Source organism: Sorex fumeus, unplaced genomic scaffold, assembly GCF_029834395.1.
Source record: "Sorex fumeus unplaced genomic scaffold, SorFum_2.1 ptg000122l, whole genome shotgun sequence".
In the NCBI taxonomy this organism is placed as follows: Eukaryota; Metazoa; Chordata; class Mammalia; order Eulipotyphla; family Soricidae; genus Sorex; species Sorex fumeus.
In genome coordinates this window covers 19,478,189-19,496,092 of record NW_026606179.1, presented here as the reverse complement: position 1 = coordinate 19,496,092, position 17,904 = coordinate 19,478,189, and the positions used below count along the sequence as shown (strand labels likewise).

The 17,904-nt window shown below is 62.7% G+C and overlaps 1 protein-coding gene across 5 annotated transcripts in view; it reads left to right on the top strand.

Annotated features, from left to right (window-relative positions):
• ACTN4 (actinin alpha 4) overlaps positions 1–17,819 on the top strand; it is a 62,298-nt gene extending 44,479 nt beyond the window's left edge. Inside the window, exons 6-22 of one of the 5 annotated variants that reach the window (XM_056136192.1) lie at positions 203–281; positions 935–1,016; positions 1,558–1,643; positions 5,224–5,316; positions 6,205–6,435; positions 6,569–6,716; positions 9,678–9,828; positions 11,703–11,811; positions 12,037–12,177; positions 12,279–12,461; positions 12,563–12,697; positions 13,589–13,768; positions 14,355–14,501; positions 15,369–15,449; positions 15,661–15,726; positions 16,118–16,276; positions 16,707–17,819. In XM_056136192.1, the coding sequence (XP_055992167.1) occupies positions 203–281; positions 935–1,016; positions 1,558–1,643; positions 5,224–5,316; positions 6,205–6,435; positions 6,569–6,716; positions 9,678–9,828; positions 11,703–11,811; positions 12,037–12,177; positions 12,279–12,461; positions 12,563–12,697; positions 13,589–13,768; positions 14,355–14,501; positions 15,369–15,449; positions 15,661–15,726; positions 16,118–16,276; positions 16,707–16,865 (2,230 nt within the window). In that variant the 3' untranslated portion in view covers positions 16,866–17,819. Of the gene's footprint in view, positions 1–202; positions 282–934; positions 1,017–1,557; positions 1,644–2,934; positions 3,021–5,223; positions 5,317–6,204; positions 6,436–6,568; positions 6,717–9,677; positions 9,829–11,702; positions 11,812–12,036; positions 12,178–12,278; positions 12,462–12,562; positions 12,698–13,588; positions 13,769–14,354; positions 14,502–15,368; positions 15,450–15,660; positions 15,727–16,117; positions 16,277–16,706 lie in introns of all 5 variants that reach the window. The other 4 variants (XM_056136189.1, XM_056136188.1, XM_056136191.1 and 1 more) reach the window with 4 other exon arrangements.
• The last annotated feature ends 85 nt before the right edge of the window (positions 17,820–17,904 follow it).

Here is a 17,904-nt window from a genome sequence, read left to right as displayed (position 1 = left end):
TGTGTGTGTGTGTGTGTGTGTGTGTGTGTGTGTCTCCTGGCTTCCCGTGCTGGTCTCACCATCTCTGGACTTACCCAAAAGCCCAGAGGAAGAGTGTGAGTGCCGTCCCCCCACTGAGGTGAAATCTGAGGCCCCTGTGCTACCTGGTCACATCCCTTATGCCCTGCCTTTGCCACTTCCTGACTCTGCCTCCCCGCCCTAGCTGGAAGGACGGCCTTGCCTTCAACGCCCTGATCCACCGGCACAGACCCGAGCTGATTGAGTACGACAAGCTGCGGAAGGTAGGCTGGCCCCTCGCGTGTCCCACGGTGCCCTCAGCCTGTTGGCACTGGCATCGAGAGCAGGATTCTGTGTGCCCGGAGTCCGTCCCCTCTCCCTTGCTCCCTTCCCGCTGTTCCCTCCCTCTGCAGCCGTTACAGTGGCCGGCTGACTCCAGGGCTCGCCCCGTCGTGCCTCCCAGCTCCCCTTCCTCCGCCTTCTCAGAGACCCACCCTTGGCCCCCTGTGACCCTAGTCCTGTGAACCTCTGGCTCCCTGGGTGGCCCTTGGGGGCCCCAGACCAGACTGTGAGGAAGGACAGCTGGTGGGTAGAGGGCGCCATGGGTGTGGGCTGCAGGCCTGAGCCAGTTCCAGGTCCACAGGGGAGGAGTGGGCCCAGCGGGGAAGCTGGAAAGGTGTGGGAGGGGGTCGGGGCTGGGTGCTTCCCTGCCCGGCAGCTGCACCCCAAGCTGGAGGCTCCATCTGTCCCTCTACCCTCAGGGCAGGGCTCACAGACGGGTGCTCAGGGCGGGGGCGCCCCTGCATTTCCCCCGAGGATGTCCCCCATGCTGTGTGCTGGTGCAGACTTGGCTCCACGAAAGGGGCCGCGAGGTGCCCTGTGCAGCCCAGCCCGTCCTCTGCCTCCTGCCAATGGGCCTCTTCCTCCCCCGCCCCAGGATGACCCTGTGACCAACCTGAACAATGCCTTTGAAGTGGCTGAGAAGTACCTGGACATCCCCAAGATGTTGGACGCGGAGGGTAAGCACCACCCTTGCGTCTGGCCATGCCCTTTTCTGGGGTTGCGTCCGGTGGGAATTTCAGGGTGACCAGCATTGCCGGTCACCATAGCAGAGTAAACGTGGGTGAGCCGGGGACACTGGCGTGACACTGGGCAGCCCGAGTGGAGGCAGCTGGAGCGGGCCAGTCCTGCTGAGGGCCGGAGCGCCGGGAGGGGACCGGCTCTTAGGGGGCTGCGCCCCGCTGGAGTCCCAACCCTCCCAGGTGCAGTATTTTGTTTTTTCCGTTTCCGGCCTTGCTCCGTTCCCCGGCCAGGACCCGGACCTCTGGCCTCTGCGGTCTTGGGGGGGAGGCGGGGGGTTGCTGTCCGCACGTAGCCCCTTGAGGCTGTTCTCAGAGAGGAAGTGGACTCTCAGCTGCCCAGTTCCCACAGCCTTGGCCTTGCCGGAGATCCTGGCGGCTGGCAGGGTCCCAGGTGGGGCCTCCACTTGCCCCAAGGAGCCTCCTCCGGCCCACCCCAGCCTCAGCCATGGGGCAGTGTAACCTTGTCATTCGCTTGCAGACATTGTGAACACGGCGCGGCCCGACGAGAAGGCCATAATGACCTATGTGTCCAGCTTCTACCATGCCTTCTCGGGAGCGCAGAAGGTACCGGCAGGGCCTGGCAGGCCCGCCTCACCGCTGCTGCCCAGCACCACCACTGCCGCCACCTCTCGCCTCCCCTCTGCTCACCTCGTTTCTCTTGCAGATGGCTGTGGGCCCGGCTCCGATGGGAAGCCACCCCCTCCCCGACTCCCACTCCCCAGCACCACACGGCCCGTTCGGTTTTTTGCTCACGGTTCCTGCCACGGGTTTGCTCTGGGCCAGGCCCTGGGGACACAGGAGTGACTGGGGCAGGTGGGAGGTCACTCACGTCCTGGGTGGGGGTGGGGGGCATGACCGGGGACATGTCCCCAGCTGAGTCGAGTCATTTCAAGGCATGAGGAGCAGGAGGCAGGAGAAGGACCGAGCTGCCTTGAGGAAAGGGGGTTTCCAAGAGAGAGTGCAGGGGCTAAGACGCTTGCCTTGCATGCGGTGCACCCAGGTTTGGTCCTCAGTACGGCAAATGGTCCCTGAATATTGCCAGGAGTGAGCCCTGAGCACAGAGCCAGGAGTGATCAATGAGCACAGAGCCAGGATTGAGCCCTGAGCACAGAGCCAAGAGTGATCAATGAGCACAGAGCCAGGAGTGAGCCCTGAGCACAGAGCCAAGAGTGATCAATGAGCACAGAGCCAGGAGTGAGCCCTGAGCACAGAGCCAGGAGTGAGCCTTGAGCACAGAGCCAGAAGTGAGCCCTGAGCACAGAGCAGGAGTGATCAATGAGCACAGAGCCAGGAGTGAGCCCTGAGCATGGCCAGGAGTGGCCTCAACTGCACTCACCCCCCACCCCCCCCCCCAAAATAAACCTCTGGGGTCTTCACTGCCTCTCTCAGGAAGGCTCTTGGCACAGGAGTGAGGAGCAGGCAGCCGGGGAAGGTCCCGGGACAGAAATGGGTTGGGCAGGCCCACCGGTCGGCCAGGAGGAGAGAGAAGTGAGGTGGGCAGGAGAGATGGGAAGGTCGAGGTCAGAGCAGGGGACGCCTCAGGATCTGCCGCTGGGTTTGGGTTTTCATTGAGGCGGTAGGTGACCACACCAGCCGCTGTCCTAGCCCCGTATTCGGGCGCCTCCCTTAGCATTTGGCCCCTGTGGCGAGCCCGCCACTCCTGTGTCCCCCACCAGGCCTGGTCCAGGCAAAGGCCCGACGCGGATGACAGAGCCCGGGCGAGACGCGTGGAGTCGGGTCGGAGTGGGGCTGTGGCTTCCGGTCAGGAGTGGGCGCTCGTCCTCCCGCATGTGCTCGGCCGCCCCCGCCTCTGCCACGCTCGCTGCCTCTCTCTTCTCTCTCTCTTCCCGCGCAGATATTGTGGGCACTCTGAGGCCCGATGAGAAGGCCATCATGACTTACGTGTCCTGCTTCTACCATGCTTTCTCGGGGGCTCAGAAGGTGAGCGGGGGCGGGGGCCCCTCCCGCGGCCGTGGCTGCGGACCCTCGCCCCTCTCATCCGCACCCGGTGCTGCTGCGGGCCGCCCGTGACCGCGGTTCTGGGTCATCTGCTGATCGCGTGGGGGTGTGACCGCCCACCTAACCTGCCCTGCCTGCCTCTAGCTTACGGCCCTGAAACCACTCACCTGTCCTGCCGTGTCCTGCCCCGGGCTCCTGGCAGCCTGGTGACCCAGGCAGGGTCAGATGTGCTGCCCGCGCCATGTGGCCGCCCACACATGCCCCCACTCCCCACCCTGTGTGCCTCTGGGGTGCCCCGGTAGGACTGATCCCTCCCCTGCCCCCCACCCCGTGTCTGGCTTTGTGCTGCTGAGGGGTCCGTGGACAGTGAGGAGCTGTGCGCTCCCAGGAGGATGGTGGACCTTGCTGGGCGCTTGCTCCGCCACAACCCTGTGCGCCGGGCTGGGTATGGGGTAACCCCTACCCACATGAGCCGTCCCGGCGGCCCAGTTCCTTACCCCCTCATCCTTAGGAATGGTCTGCCTGTGACAGGGGACTTGGTGCTGGTCTCACAGGCGGCCTCACGGCACACCCCTCACGGCACGTCTGCCCCTGGCTTCTCCCTCTGTGCCCCACGGAGCCTTCTCTGCCCAAGCCACCTTGCCTGTCCCTGGGTTCTGGCATTCCTGAAGACTTTGTGGGTGCAGGGATATGGGGGGCAGGGTTTGGGGGCTGGCTCTGGGTGGGTGCAGGTTATGCTTCTGGGAGCTGCCTCTGTTGAGGGGTGCAAGACGCCGGTGCCCCCACCCTGCAGTGCGTGGTGCCTGCTAACCCAACCCCAACCCTGCCTCCACCTCAAACACACTCCAAGCCCGGCACAGCCTCCCCTCCCTCCCTCCCTCTCTCCTCTCTCTCTCTCTCTCTCTCTCTCTCTCTCTCTCTCCTCTCCTCTCCTCTCCTCTCCTCTCCTCTCCTCTCCTCTCCTCTCCTCTCCTCTCCTCTCCTCTCCTCTCCTCTCCTCTCCTCTCTCTTCTCTCTCTCAATTTTTCGTTTTTGGGCCACACTCAGCAGTGCTTAGGGCTTCTTCCTCTCTCCCTGCTCAGGGATCACTCCTGGCAGAAGTCAGGGACCATGTGGGGTGCTGGGGATGGAACCCAGTGTCTCTCCTGTGCAGTCTCTTAAAGGAGCTCCCAGGGGTGTTTTGGGCCAAGCCCAGTGCATCATCTTCTCCTGGTTCCCTGGTGGACTTCCTCACTCAGTAGCCCCACCATGCCCCGGGCTGGGGGTGGAGGGGGTTCAGAGTTCAGCAGTTGGGTCCAGCATCCCGACGGGTAGCCGCCACCATCTGGATCTGAGCTTGGGGTATCAGCTGAGATGCCTCTGCGGGGTCAGGGGCCTCAGCGGCTTCTTCCTCCTCCTCTTCCTCCTCTTCCTCCTCCTCTTCCTCCTCCTCCTCCTCCTCCCCGCTTCCTGCGCTCTGGGGCTCTGTGGCTGAGGCTTCCCCTGGCCCCCAGCCCGGCGTGCCCTGCAGCACGAGCAGGGGTGCGTGAGTGCGTGCGTGGCTCCGGGCCACCCCCAAGCCACTCTGTTTTCCTTCCCCACCACGCCGTAGACCCTCCTCACTCTTTCTGTTCCTGTTCTGTTGCTGTTTCAACTCCTCCTCTTGGACCCTTTCTGTGCTTCCTGAAAGGTACCTGGCTTCTCCCGGGTGGCCCCCCGCGTGCCGGCACCCAGAGGACGAGGCGGGGTGCAGCCAAGTGGGCTGCGCGTCCCCCTCCTTGCCCGCGTCACGCTCTGCCCAGCCCGCTGGCCACACTGGCCTCCCGAGGGGGGCATTCGGAAGGGGTCTCGGCATGCTTGGGGGGCACTGGCACTCCAGCCTTCTGCCAGCCTCTGTAGCTCTCCAGCTCTCGGCTTCCCTCCCACCCCAGGGAGACCTTCCAGGGCTGGGGTGGGGGGAGGACCCCCCGTGGAGCCTCCCCTGACCCTCTTTCCCACCCTGGGGGTCCAGTCCCGCAGCCCAGGTCCGGGTTGAGTAAGTCTTAGGCTGTGGGGATCTGTCGCTCTGGGCACCCTCTTGCTGCGGCCGCGCTGGCCTGTCCTTCCTTCCCCATGGGGGCCCCGGGAAGACGGGGCCAGCTGCCTCTTGGGGAGGTCGCCTGCTCTGGGCAGCCCTGATGGGCCCGTGTGTGCTTCCCCGCACCAGGCGGAGACGGCGGCCAACCGCATCTGCAAGGTGCTGGCGGTCAACCAGGAGAACGAGCACCTGATGGAGGACTACGAGCGCCTGGCCAGTGACGTGAGTGTGTCCCCGGCCCTGGCCACAGTCGCAGCGGGAACAGCATGGGCGTGGGCCGCTGCCAGAGGGACAGGACAGGCTCTTCCGGGAGGGCCCAAGCTGGAGCCAAGCCCCCATGGTGGCAGAATGAGGCGCCCTCTCCCCCCTCTCGTGCCACCTGCTTCCATTTCCTTGGCATCACAGTAACAACAAAGTCTCCAATGGAGACGTTACTGGGCCCGCTCGAGCAAATCGACGAACAACGGGAGGGCCTTTACCTTTACCTTTACCCTTACCCTGTGAGGACAGGGGCAAAGCCTTGTGGCTTCCCTGAGTAGGAGAGGGTGCTGCGCTGGAGGACTGGGGTGGGGGGGAGGCCCAAATTCTGACCTTCCAGCACCCAGCAAAGTGGGGATAGGGACTTGGCCCTTCGGATGTGTCCATCTTCGTGTGCTTTCTCTAGCTCGGGGGGTGTCAGAAAGAAAGGCTGCCTTTTGCTCCAACTCCCCCCCCCCCCCCCCCCCACCGTCACCTCTGATCTCACCGGCAGTGTGCAGCAGCATTGTGGTGTGGATGTTGCTACTCACATGGCCCATCCTTCTGCCCTCAAAGACATGGGGGCACTGGAGAGGGGCGAGCATAGTAAACGATTCTCTTGGCTTTCTTGGCTTCACTTCAGAGTCGCTCATGCCCCAGATCCTGTGCGTGGTGCCAGCTGCCCCGCAGTGAGCTGGCACAGATTGGGGGGGTGGGTGGGGGGTTGGCTGGGGGCTGACCCTGTGCTGCTCTGGGGGTTCGTCCGAGTGGGGCAGGGGAGTCTGACAGGAGGAGGAGCTGGGTGGGCTGAGAGCAGGGAGCAGTCCCCTGGCAGCCTGGCAGCCTCCCCGGCTTCCCACGCGCCCCCTGCAGCTCCTGGAGTGGATCCGCCGCACCATCCCCTGGCTGGAGGACCGCGTGCCCCAGAAGACCATCCAAGAGATGCAGCAGAAGCTGGAGGACTTCCGCGACTACCGGCGCGTGCACAAGCCCCCAAAGGTGCAGGAGAAGTGCCAGCTGGAGATCAACTTCAACACGTTGCAGACCAAGCTGCGGCTCAGCAACCGGCCCGCCTTCATGCCCTCTGAGGGCAGGATGGTCTCGGTGAGCCCTGCCCCTGCCCGCCTGCACACCCTTCGCATGAAGAGCTGCATAGTCTCGCTGTCCACTCTCACTGGACCCGGATGGTGGGCGCCCCATGGCCCCGGTTGACCCACCCTGCTCCCCCACCCTGCAGGACATTAACAACGGCTGGCAGCACCTGGAGCAGGCCGAGAAGGGCTACGAGGAATGGCTGCTCAACGAGATCCGCAGGCTCGAGCGGCTCGACCACCTGGCTGAGAAGTTTCGCCAGAAGGCGTCCATCCACGAGGCCTGGACGGAGGGTACGGCGCGCCCGCACCCATGGCCCTGCCTTGGGTGCTCTTCCCCCATATGCGCCACCACGTACAATCACTACATACACACACACAAACACACACACATGCTCACACACGTGCTTCACACACACAATTCCCCCACTTCATGTATATACACGCTCACACACACATGCTTTACACACACAAACACACACACACACACACACTCAGTTCCCCCATTTCATGCATATACATGCTCATAGCACAGCGGTAAGGTGTTTGCCTTGCACACAGCTGACCTGGGTGACCCGGGTTCGATTCCTCTGCCCCTCTCGGAGAGCCCGGCAAGCTACCGAGAGTATCTCACCCGCAAGGCAAAGTCTGGCAAGCTACCCGTGACGTATTCAATATGCCAAACACAGTAACAAGTATCTCAATGGAGATGTTACTGGGCCCGCTCGAGCAAATCGATGAACAACGGGAGGACAGTGCTACATGCTCACACACACCTGCTTCCCACGTACACAGTTCCCTCAAACACACATACGCACACGTTCTTACACTTCACACATGCATGATTCCCCCCCCCACTCTATACACACATGTGCACGCTCGCGCGCGCGCACACACACGCACACACACAGTTCCCCCTAGATTTTACTCTCACGTACACACACACACACACACGTTTTCACACTTCACACATACACGATTCCTCCCACTCTATACACACATGCGCGCGCGCACACACACTCTACACACGTGCTCCCACACACATGCCCTTGGCTCTGGGCCCTCCAGCTGACAGATCAGTTCTGGGCCAGGCTTCCTGCTCCCGCTCCCCCTTCCCCCTTGCCTGAGAGCTCACGCTGAAGAGGCTGGACAAGGAGCCGCCCGGCCTGAAGATGGCACTCGGGGCCCGCCAGCTGCCCGTGTGCAGTGATCACTCTGGGTCTGGCCCCTCCCGGACAGCTGTGTGTGCAGCTGCCCATTCCCTTGGCTCAGGAGGCGGCGTGCGTCACATCCCGGCCGGCTGTCGGGCGCCACACAGGCTGCAGGGCCCAGCACCCCAGTACCCCCATGGGACCTGCCCCTGGCACCCCACAGCTCCCCAGGCCCGGGGCTCCCTGGTCACCCACTCTGCCGGATACACAGGCCTGGTGCCATCACCGTGTCTCTGCCCAGGCCTCTCTTCCCTGGAACTGTTGTCCAGCAGCGGCGTCCAGCCCTGGGCCAGTGCGTCCCCCCCCAGGGAAGGGAAGGAGCAGGGTTGGGGAGCTCTGGCTCCGCCCCCAGGAGGCGAAAACCTGTCCTTGTTGCTCGTTGTTCAGTCGCCCGCCACCCAGCGCCTCTCAGCCTGCTCCCCCCACACTCACCCCGCACGCTGTCTCTGCTCAGAGGCCAGGGCGTCACTGCCCCCACCCTGTGCCCTAATATGGGCTGAGCTGCTCCCTGTGCTCTCTGGCCTGCCCTGCTTGCTCCTGTCCGTACATCTTTGAGTTGACTCTGAGGCTTTCCCTTCTGGGTCCTCTTGGCCCATGTTATTAGTTCTGTTGTCCCCCCCTAAGGGGGGGGGGTGTCCCAGGGGATCGGGAAGGCGGCTTGGCTCCTGAGGTGAGGGGTGCGGGAGCAACTGCCACCAGCCTCCCATGTCTAGGGGTGGCAAGTGGTGTCTCTGGCCAGGCGGACGTGGCTGTTCACAGTCTCCACATGCCCCTGCCCCACCCCGGCCTGCCTTGCAGGAGCTTGGCATCCAGCCCCGGCCCTCACGTCAGCCAGGAGCCCCCAGGCAGACCTGCCCACTCGTTCCCAAGCCCTGAGAGCTCTGTCCTCTGAACCCCTAATTATGCAAAAATGGGGGACAGCCCTGCACACCCGGACGTTGGCACACACATACCCCAGAGCTCTTCCTCACCCGGCCCCCCCACCTGCAGGGGAACGGCATGGTCTTCAAGACTTTTGTGATGCCCCCCTCCCTTCCTCCCCTGCTGACCCTCGGCCTGTCCCAGAGCAGCCGTGGCCCTGGGCCATCCCTCCCCCAGCCATCTCACTCCCTGAAACTCTGCTGAGGCAGGGAAGCCGAACCCTGCTATTTCTGGTTCCCACCCTTGGGAGAAAGCAATTTGGAGAAGGAAATTGCAAGCTTGCCGTTGTGGTTAAGCCTCCTGCCCCCGGGCTGGGCGGCAGGGCTGCGAGTCCATCTCCCAGGCCATTGGCCGCCTCCTGCCTACCAGCACCATGGACCAGAAATGTGGAGATGCAGACATTGGGGGTGGGGGTGGGGGTGCGGGTGGAAAAGAGCCACCTCCTCGAGTGCTCAGGTGTGGAGTGAGGGATGGTGTGGCTGGGGGGCAGAAGTGAGCTTCTGATGTCCAGCTGAGAAGGGGACACTGAGCTCAGAGCCACCACTCAAGGGCAGTTTGAGGGATTAGCCCTAAACCAGGACCCTGTTTGGAAGCAGGATCCCGATCCTAGTCGGACCTTTGCATGCGTGCATGCGTGTGTGTGTGTGTGTGTGTGTGTGTGTGTGTGTGTGTGTGTGCGTGCGCATTCTGGGTGCATGGGTGCCTGCATGCATGCGTGTGTGCAGGCAGGCAGGGCCTGCTGCGCTTCTGCCTGGGCTCTGTAATTAGTCAGGCTCCAGGACTAATAACAGTGATTCCCTCTGCCTTCAAAGGCCTGGCCCTGGGCTCCGCTCCCTGTGGGGACCCCTGGGGACAGGCCCTGGGGGCTACAGCCTATGCTTCCCCTACTCTTAGGGCTCCTGTTGCAAAGGACCCTCGGTATAGTGTGACACCCCACCCACCCACCCAGCCAGCCCAACCGCCCCTTCCCTGGTTCACTGCCAGCTTGGCTGACCCTCCAGGGCTGGGAGCAGGGGCCTGGATGTCTCGAGTCCAGATGTGATGTGGGGCCTGCCTACACCTCACTGCCCGCCCCTGCAGTGCAGTTTGTGTAAGTGTCCCCCCCGCCACTTCTGTCCCCCAGGCAAGGAGGCCATGCTGAAGCAGCGGGACTACGAGACAGCCACGCTGTCGGACATCAAGGCCCTCATCCGCAAGCACGAGGCCTTCGAGAGCGACCTGGCCGCGCACCAGGACCGCGTGGAGCAGATCGCGGCCATCGCCCAAGAGCTCAAGTACGGGAGGCTACAGGGTCCCCCCGGCCTTCTGCCCTCACTCCCCCAAGCATGGGTCCACATGAGTCTAGCTTCGACCCCTTTTTATTTGGAGGCCTGGGGCTACCCCCAGCGATGCTCAGGGCTTCCTCCTGGCTCTGCACCCAGGAATCACTCCTGGTGGGGCTCGGGGGACCGTATGGGGGGTGCTGGGGACCAAGCCCAAGTCAGCCCCGTACAAGGCAAATGCTCTCCCCATTGTACTATCGCTCCGTCCCGCCTTTGTCCCTCTTAACCAGTGAGGTCTAGAGTCTGACCCCTGCTTCCTGTTCCTTAGGCGGGCTTTTGGAGTCCCTGGGGGCCCTATCTCCCAGACTGCCACACCCGGGAGGTTCCCACTCCCAGGCGGGCCTCCCCCACTCGCCCTTGGGTGCACAGTGAGCCATTGTTCTGTGGCTCTGCTGAGAATACATTTATTGTAGCGCCTGCCCTGCCCGCCCCAGTCAGATAAACTTGCGGGCAGCGAGTGAATGGGGCTATTCTCGCAGGAGCGCTGGGGCTCTGCAGATAGCAGCCGCTCAAAAATAGAGTCCCCCGCGCAGACAGACCGGCCGCTCCAGGGCGACCCCGCAGCCCTGCCTTCTTCTCCCTGACACCCTCGCCCCGTGTCCCTTCCCCATTGGCACACCCAGGGGCCGAGCAGTGTGGGAACCCTCACAGCCAGCCACCATTGTGGGTGTCACCGTCACCCCGTGGGCACTGCTGGGGCTCTCCTGGGTTCTCCTCTCCCAGGAGCAGGGCCTCTGGACACAGCCCCAGAGGCTGAGGAGGTGGACGGGGTGGGGGGGGGGCTGGGTGGATAGAGGACCCTATGGAAGTGGTGGGTAGGGACATTTGTGCTGGATGCTTGATTCCTGGACTTGGGGTGCAGTCCCCTGACACACTCCCTTGAGACCACTTTCTGGACAGGAGCTGTGTGGGGTGTCATCTGTGCCCCAAAGATAAGTCAGAGGGCTGAGACCAGGCCAGGGTTTGCCTAGAAGGGCAGCACTGCTGAGGCTTGGTTCACAGCAGTGACAGAAGTGATAACCGGGACTCAGTGTCCAGGACTGGCACCTCCTGAGGCGGGTCACACAGCAGGGAGGGTGGGGGCAGCAGGGGAAGCAGACCCCTGGCCCTTCGGATTGGCTGCCGTGCTCCCTGGACCGCCAGACTTCTGCAGTCATGGGTGTGTTGTTAGCCAAGCGAGTCAGTCTCTCTTGATACCTGTTACAGTGAAGACGCAGCCTGTGCCCAATGATGGCCATGCCCGCTTTTCCCTGGGGCCCCCTCTGAGTGCCTTCAGCCCCTGAGAACCAAGGAGAACCCCAGGGGGCCCGAGCAGGGGGCGGGGCTCAGCTCCTTGTTTCCCACCTCCAAATCCATGGAGCAGCTGCTCCCACAGTCCATTCCTGTCCCCAGAGCACTCCGCTCATCTTTTTTAGGGAATGTGGGAGGGAGGTGACCACATCCAACTGTGCCCGGGGCTCATTCTGTGTTCAGGGATCTTTCCTCACAGGGTTCAGAGTCTATATGGGGTGCTGGGGGTAGAACCCGGGTCAGCTGTGTGCAAGACAAAACCCTATGCATTACTGTCCAGCCTTTCAGCTGGACTTCTAAGCGAAAAGAGCATCTGGTTACGGGCTACCTGTGGGGAGGAGGGGCACACTCTGGAGTGCTTGTTAGCACGCCATGAGGTGGGGAACAGGAGGACCCTGGCCCTGTGTTTTCCCACAGTTCCTCTGCTGGGGAGATGGGGGGAGGTGGGGCAGTGGCACAGTGCTCCCTGATGTCCACCTGGGCCTTGGAGTGGGTGGGGGATGTCCTCCTGGGTCTCACCACACTACCTCCCACAGTGAGCTGGATTACTATGATTCACACAACGTCAACACCCGGTGTCAGAAGATCTGCGACCAGTGGGACACGCTGGGCTCCCTGACCCACAGCCGCAGGGAAGCCCTGGAGGTGAGGGGCGGGTCCAGTGGGTGTGACTGGGAGGTGGGGGCTCCAGGAGGCAAGTGTTGGGGGCTTGTGGGTGAGGGGCGGGGCTAAAGGGGCGGAGCCTGTGGATAGGGGCGTGGCTAAAGGGGGTGGAGTCGGGGACGAGGGCGGGGCCTGTGGGTGTTTGTGAGGGGTGGCACTGGGAATTGCCCTTCCAACTCACCCCTGACCACCTTCCTCGCCCCTCAGAAAACTGAGAAGCAGCTGGAGACCATCGACCAGCTGCACCTGGAGTACGCCAAGCGGGCGGCGCCCTTCAACAACTGGATGGAGAGCGCCATGGAGGACCTGCAGGACATGTTCATCGTGCACACCATCGAAGAGATCGAGGTCCGCCCCGAGCCTCCCTGGGGTGTCCCCGCGGTGGGCCGAGGCCGGGCACCCCCACTTACCCTCCCTGCCCTCCTCTCCCGCTTCCTCCCCACCTGCAGGGCCTCATCTCCGCGCACGACCAGTTCAAGTGCACGCTGCCCGATGCTGACCGGGAGCGGGAGGCCATCCTGGCCATCCACAAGGAGGCGCAGAGGATTGCGGAGAGCAACCACATCAAGCTGTCGGGTAGCAACCCCTACACCACCGTCACCCCGCAGATCATCAACTCCAAGTGGGAGAAGGTGGGTGCTGCCGGGCGCTGGATGGTGGGGGGAGGGACACCCCCTGAGTTCCCCGGGAACCCCCTCCTGATGGCACCTGCCTGGATCTTGCCCGCCCTCAGGTGCAGCAGCTGGTGCCCAAACGGGACCACGCGCTCCTGGAGGAGCAGAGCAAGCAGCAGTCCAATGAGCACCTGCGCCGCCAGTTCGCCAGCCAGGCCAACATCGTGGGGCCATGGATCCAGACCAAGATGGAGGTGGGGGCAACCCTGATGGCCTTGCGGGACTCCCGAGTGCTGTCCAATGGGCCCCTGGGGAGCTGTGGTGCTGATGGGAGGGAGGGACGGGGTCATTGCGCGCGCGCGCGCACACACACACACACACACACACGCCCATCCACGTGTGCTCAGGCCGTGTGCCTTCCACTCCTCGGTCCTCTCCCTGCTCACAGGGGGCGAGAACAGGGGCGTCAGCCCTCTACCACGGCTGCCCGCTGCGGCCCTGCCAACCTGCTCAGACCCTCCATGGCCTCTCTTGGCAAATGCAGGCCTGGCTGCTCGAGGGCACGGGACTGTGAGAGTTCCCCGGGAACCCCCTCCTGATGGCACCTGCCTGGATCTTGCCCCAGGCTCTGAAGCCCAGCTGCTCCCATGGCTTCCCTCTGTCCTCTTAGGGCCTTGTGTCCACCCTGTGCAGCTCTGGGCTCTTCAGAGCCTGCTCAGGAAACAGTGTACAGACTCTTTCCTACATGGCCGGCCCCATCTGCCTTTTCAGAAAACGTCTCTGGGTGCTGGTGGGAGGCGGGCTTGGGGGCCAGAGGAGCTGGGCTTGCACGCAGCTGATCCCGACAGCACGTGGTTCCCCCAAGCCTGAAGCTGGTAGGGGCCTCCAGCATCACCGGGTGTGACCCAGGCACCCCCATCCACCCTCAAGTCACTCAGTGCTCCCTGGGTATCGCCTTTAAGTCATCGAAGTGACCCTCAGTTGTGTCTGAGGTGGCTGCCAGCTGCCTCCAGTCCCCTCCACACCCCCCAGAGGGGGCGGGATCTCCCATTTTTGGAAGCCAAGAGGGAAAACCTGCAGGAGGTACTGGGTGCGGTCCCTACAGCCGCCAGCCTGTCCTTAGAGTGCCCCCGCTCCCTGCGCAGGAAATCGGGCGCATCTCCATCGAGATGAACGGGACCCTGGAGGACCAGCTGAGCCACCTGAAGCAGTACGAGGGCAGCATCGTGGACTACAAGCCCAACCTTGACGTGCTCGAGCAGCAGCACCAGCTCATCCAGGAGGCCCTCATCTTCGACAACAAGCACACCAACTACACCATGGAGGTGGGCACACACGCCCCCACCCGGCCCGGCACCCGGGACAGGCAGCTCAGGGCACGAACCTGGGTGATGGGGCTGGGGCCCCTGACAACCCCCCAGCCCGTTGCGGCCTGGGCAGTTCTGAGGCGAGGACACAGATCCCAACAGCGGCTGTGGCACCAGGGCCGGTTGCCATCCCAGTAACAGCCGGGGGTCATTCCTGGTGATTGTGACCACACAGCACCACGTGGGCCCTGAAAAACAGGTCTCTCTAGGAGTCAGACCCATGGGACAACGGAGAGGGCATTTGCCTTGCACACAGCTGATCTGGGTTCAATCCCCAGCATCCCATGTTGTCCCTGGAGTACAGCCAAGAGTAATTCCTGAGCATTGCTGGATGTGACCCCCAAACAGGCAAACAGAAAGGGTCTCCCTCCCCTCACTTCAACAGCCATTTGTTAAGTTCTGCCCAGCATAACTCATGGGCCTGTCCCCAGGCCTGTGCCACAGCCCGTCATGCCAGAGTTCCCCTGTGTGCACAGGCCGACACAGAGTGTGTGTTGAGTTCTGACCCCTAGCCCACGCTTGCGCCTCTGTCCCGCCCCTGCAGCACATCCGCGTGGGCTGGGAGCAGCTGCTCACCACCATCGCCCGCACCATCAACGAGGTGGAGAACCAGATCCTCACCCGGGACGCCAAGGGCATCAGCCAGGAGCAGATGCAGGAGTTCCGCGCCTCCTTCAACCACTTTGACAAGGTGAGCTGCTGTCACTGCCCGTCCACCCCTGTCTGTGTCTGTTCCTGTGACCATGTCGTTCACCCGGTCCGGCAAGGCCTCCGGGCCCTGCAGGGGCCCCCTTGATCTCACTCTCCACCAGGCAGGTGCCCAGCTCTGCCTCTGAGGCTGAATCCTCACCCACCCACCAATGCACCCCGGAATTCAGGGCATGGTTGGTGCTCGTGTGTGTGCGTGTTCATGTAGCACACACACACACACATTCTCAGAGGCATACACACAGACATGCACTCTTACTCTCCACTCTCAGAGACACAGACACACACACACTCTTACAGGCACACTCAGACACACTCAGAGACACGCAGACACACAGACTCACAGTCATACATAATTTCTCTGTCTTTCCGTCCTCCTGTGTGGAGCCCATGTGTCAACTGTATCGTGTATGTGTGTGTGTGCATATGCACATACAGTCTCCCTGATACAAACACAGACACGTGCAGGCACTCTTACAGAGACGTGCGCGCGCACGTACACACACACTCTCACAGGCCATGACACCCTCCACCCGAGTGCATGCACTCAGCTGGGCCCAGAGGCCCCCTGACCCCCAGTCACAGACTGCAGTTGCCCCCACACCCCGACCCCCAGTCCCAGCAGCAGGAGAGCGCCCCCCTCCCACCAGCCCCTCACACACGCAGCTGCTGTCCCTTCTCTGAGGCCAGCCCCGCGCCGGCCACCCCTGTCCACGTCCCCTCTAACTGTGTGTTTCCCTCCCCTATGTGTCCCCCCGCCCTGTGCATGTGGCCCTGGTCCCTGCCCCATCCCGTCCGTCCGCCCGCCCTCCACACGGGTCCTCCCGCACCTGCCTTCGGACGCCGGCAGGACCACGGCGGGGCACTGGGGCCCGAGGAGTTTAAGGCCTGCCTCATCAGCCTGGGCTACGACGTGGAGAACGACCGCCAGGTATGCCGCCTGCGCCTGGCCCTAACCGCTCTTCTCTCTCCTCTCTCTCGCCTCCTCCGCCCCTGCCGTCCTGCCGGCCCTCTGGCCTCCCCTGCCCTGTCTCTCCGGCACCGCCCCCTTACCTGGTCTCTTGGGGCCTCTGTCTCCCTGCTGCCGCCACTGTCCTGTTCCCCGCTGTGCGCCTGGGGCGGCCCCTCTTGCCGCCGAGCAGAAGCAGACAGGCAGCATGGACTCGGACGACTTCAGGGCTCTGCTTATCTCTACAGGATACAGCCTGGTACGCGGCTCCCTCCCCTGCTACTGCTGCCCTGTCCTCGGGACACTCCTCCGCCAGCCCTCGCTGGCCACGGGGGCCTCGACGACGTCCCCAGCCTCCCCCGCCTCCCCACGCACAGGGGCGCAGCCTTCTGGCTCCCCGCCTTTTCTTTCTCTTTCTGTCTTTCCTCCCCACCCTCCAGAGTTTAATTCGTGGGCCTCGGGCAGAGGAGAAGTCGGGCTGTTTGAGCATGACCCCCGCACTCCCCACATCCCAGAAGACGGGGCGGGGGGTGGGGTGAGGATGGAGCGGGTGGGGACAGGCTGGTGGCCCCGGGGTCAGCTGGGTCCCCGTGGGGTCCGGCTGGCACAGGCCTGGCGGCCCGGCCCCACTCAAAGCTGCCGCCTCGCAGGGAGATGCTGAGTTCAACCGCATCATGAGCGTGGTGGACCCCAACCACAGCGGGCTGGTCACCTTCCAAGCCTTCATCGACTTCATGTCCAGGGAGACTACGGACACCGACACGGCCGACCAGGTCATCGCCTCCTTCAAGGTCCTGGCGGGTGACAAGGTAGGCTGGGGGGTTGGTGGGGGGGGGATGTGGGGGTATTTGTGTTTACATGACATGGCGGTGTGTGTTGATGGTGTGGTGGGTTGTACGTGTGGTATGGTGTGTTACAGGAGTGTATCTGATGTGTATCATTTGTGTTAACATGGTGTGAGGGGATGTGTTTGTGTATGTATAGGATGGTGTGTGTTATGGAAGTGCATGTGTGTGGTGGGGTGTGTGTTTATGGTGTGTGTGTGGTGTATCTGTGTGTTGTGGGTGTTGTGGTGTGTGTTGTGGGAGTGCGGTATCTGATGTATATGGTGTAAGGGGTATCTGATGTGTGTGTATTGTGGGTGTGTATGTGGGGAGGTATTGGTGCTTCCGTGGTGTGGGGCTGTGTGTGTGTTGGGGGGCGGTGGGTAGCCCAGAGTCCTGCCCTGCCACCCCCCAGAACTTCATCACGGCGGAGGAGCTGCGGCGAGAGCTGCCCCCGGACCAGGCGGAGTACTGCATCGCCCGCATGGCGCCCTACCAGGGCCCTGATGCCGCGCCCGGCGCCCTGGACTACAAGTCCTTCTCCACAGCGCTGTACGGGGAGAGTGACCTGTGAGGCCCCTGCGCCCAGCACCCGGCCTCCCTGGTCCCCGTATCTATGCAAAGTCCCTGCTGTGGGAGGGCAGGGGGGCGCAGGGAGGGGCTGGGGCCGGCTCTCTCCTCTCCCACCTCAGCGCCCGGAGTCAGCGGGGCGAGTGGAAATCCGCGTCCTTCTTAACTCTGGAAAGGGGGTAGCGCCCCAACGGCGTGCAGGTCCCCTCCGAGCCCTGAGAACAGCCCCCCACCCCCACCCCCTGTCCCGCCTTCCACCTCCCCAGAGGACCCTCCAAGGCCTCCCCCACCCAGGCCAAAGCCCTACGTGCCTTGTGCAAGGACCAGGAACTTCCCAGCTGTGCGGGTCCAGCAGAGGGTGCCCTAGCCAGGCACCCAGAAGCACGGGCCCGCCCTCTTTGGGGGGGGTGCTGGGGCCCCTCTGGGTCCTGCTTTGGAGCAGAGGTGTAGTGGGACCAAACCTGCCTTGTGCCCCAGACCCGCACCACCAGCCCGCACCTCGCTTTTGTCTGGACCTGCGCAGCACTCAGATTCTCCAGGGACCAAAAAAAAAACAAAAAACAAAAAAACAAAAAAATTTAAAAAAAAAAAAAAAACAAGAACAAAATAAAACAAAAAAATCCACAAAAATCTTTAAAAAAATAGTAAAAGCTATAAAAACACAAGGACAAACTTTCAGAAGATTACTACTTTATTAACGAACGAATTTATTATATAAATATATATTCACCCTGCAACATTCTGCCACCTCCCTCTCCTAATGACGATGTAGCTGATCAACTGCCCTCCCCACCCCTGTCTCCCTGTTCTCTGTCGTAGGGCTCGGGTCTGGGGACCCCTGAGGTGCGGAGGGGGGCTGCTGGCCTGGCTGCCTGCTAGTTGATGGCTTTCCCCCCCACCCCCCGTCCCCCTCCTTTTTGAGTTTATTCTGATTTCCCCTTCCCCCCCCCTTGGTTTCTGGATAAACCATCTGAGACAATAAACATGCATATTTTTAAGGATCCCTCCCCCCAGCGTCCCATCTCTGTCCTGTGTCTCCGGAG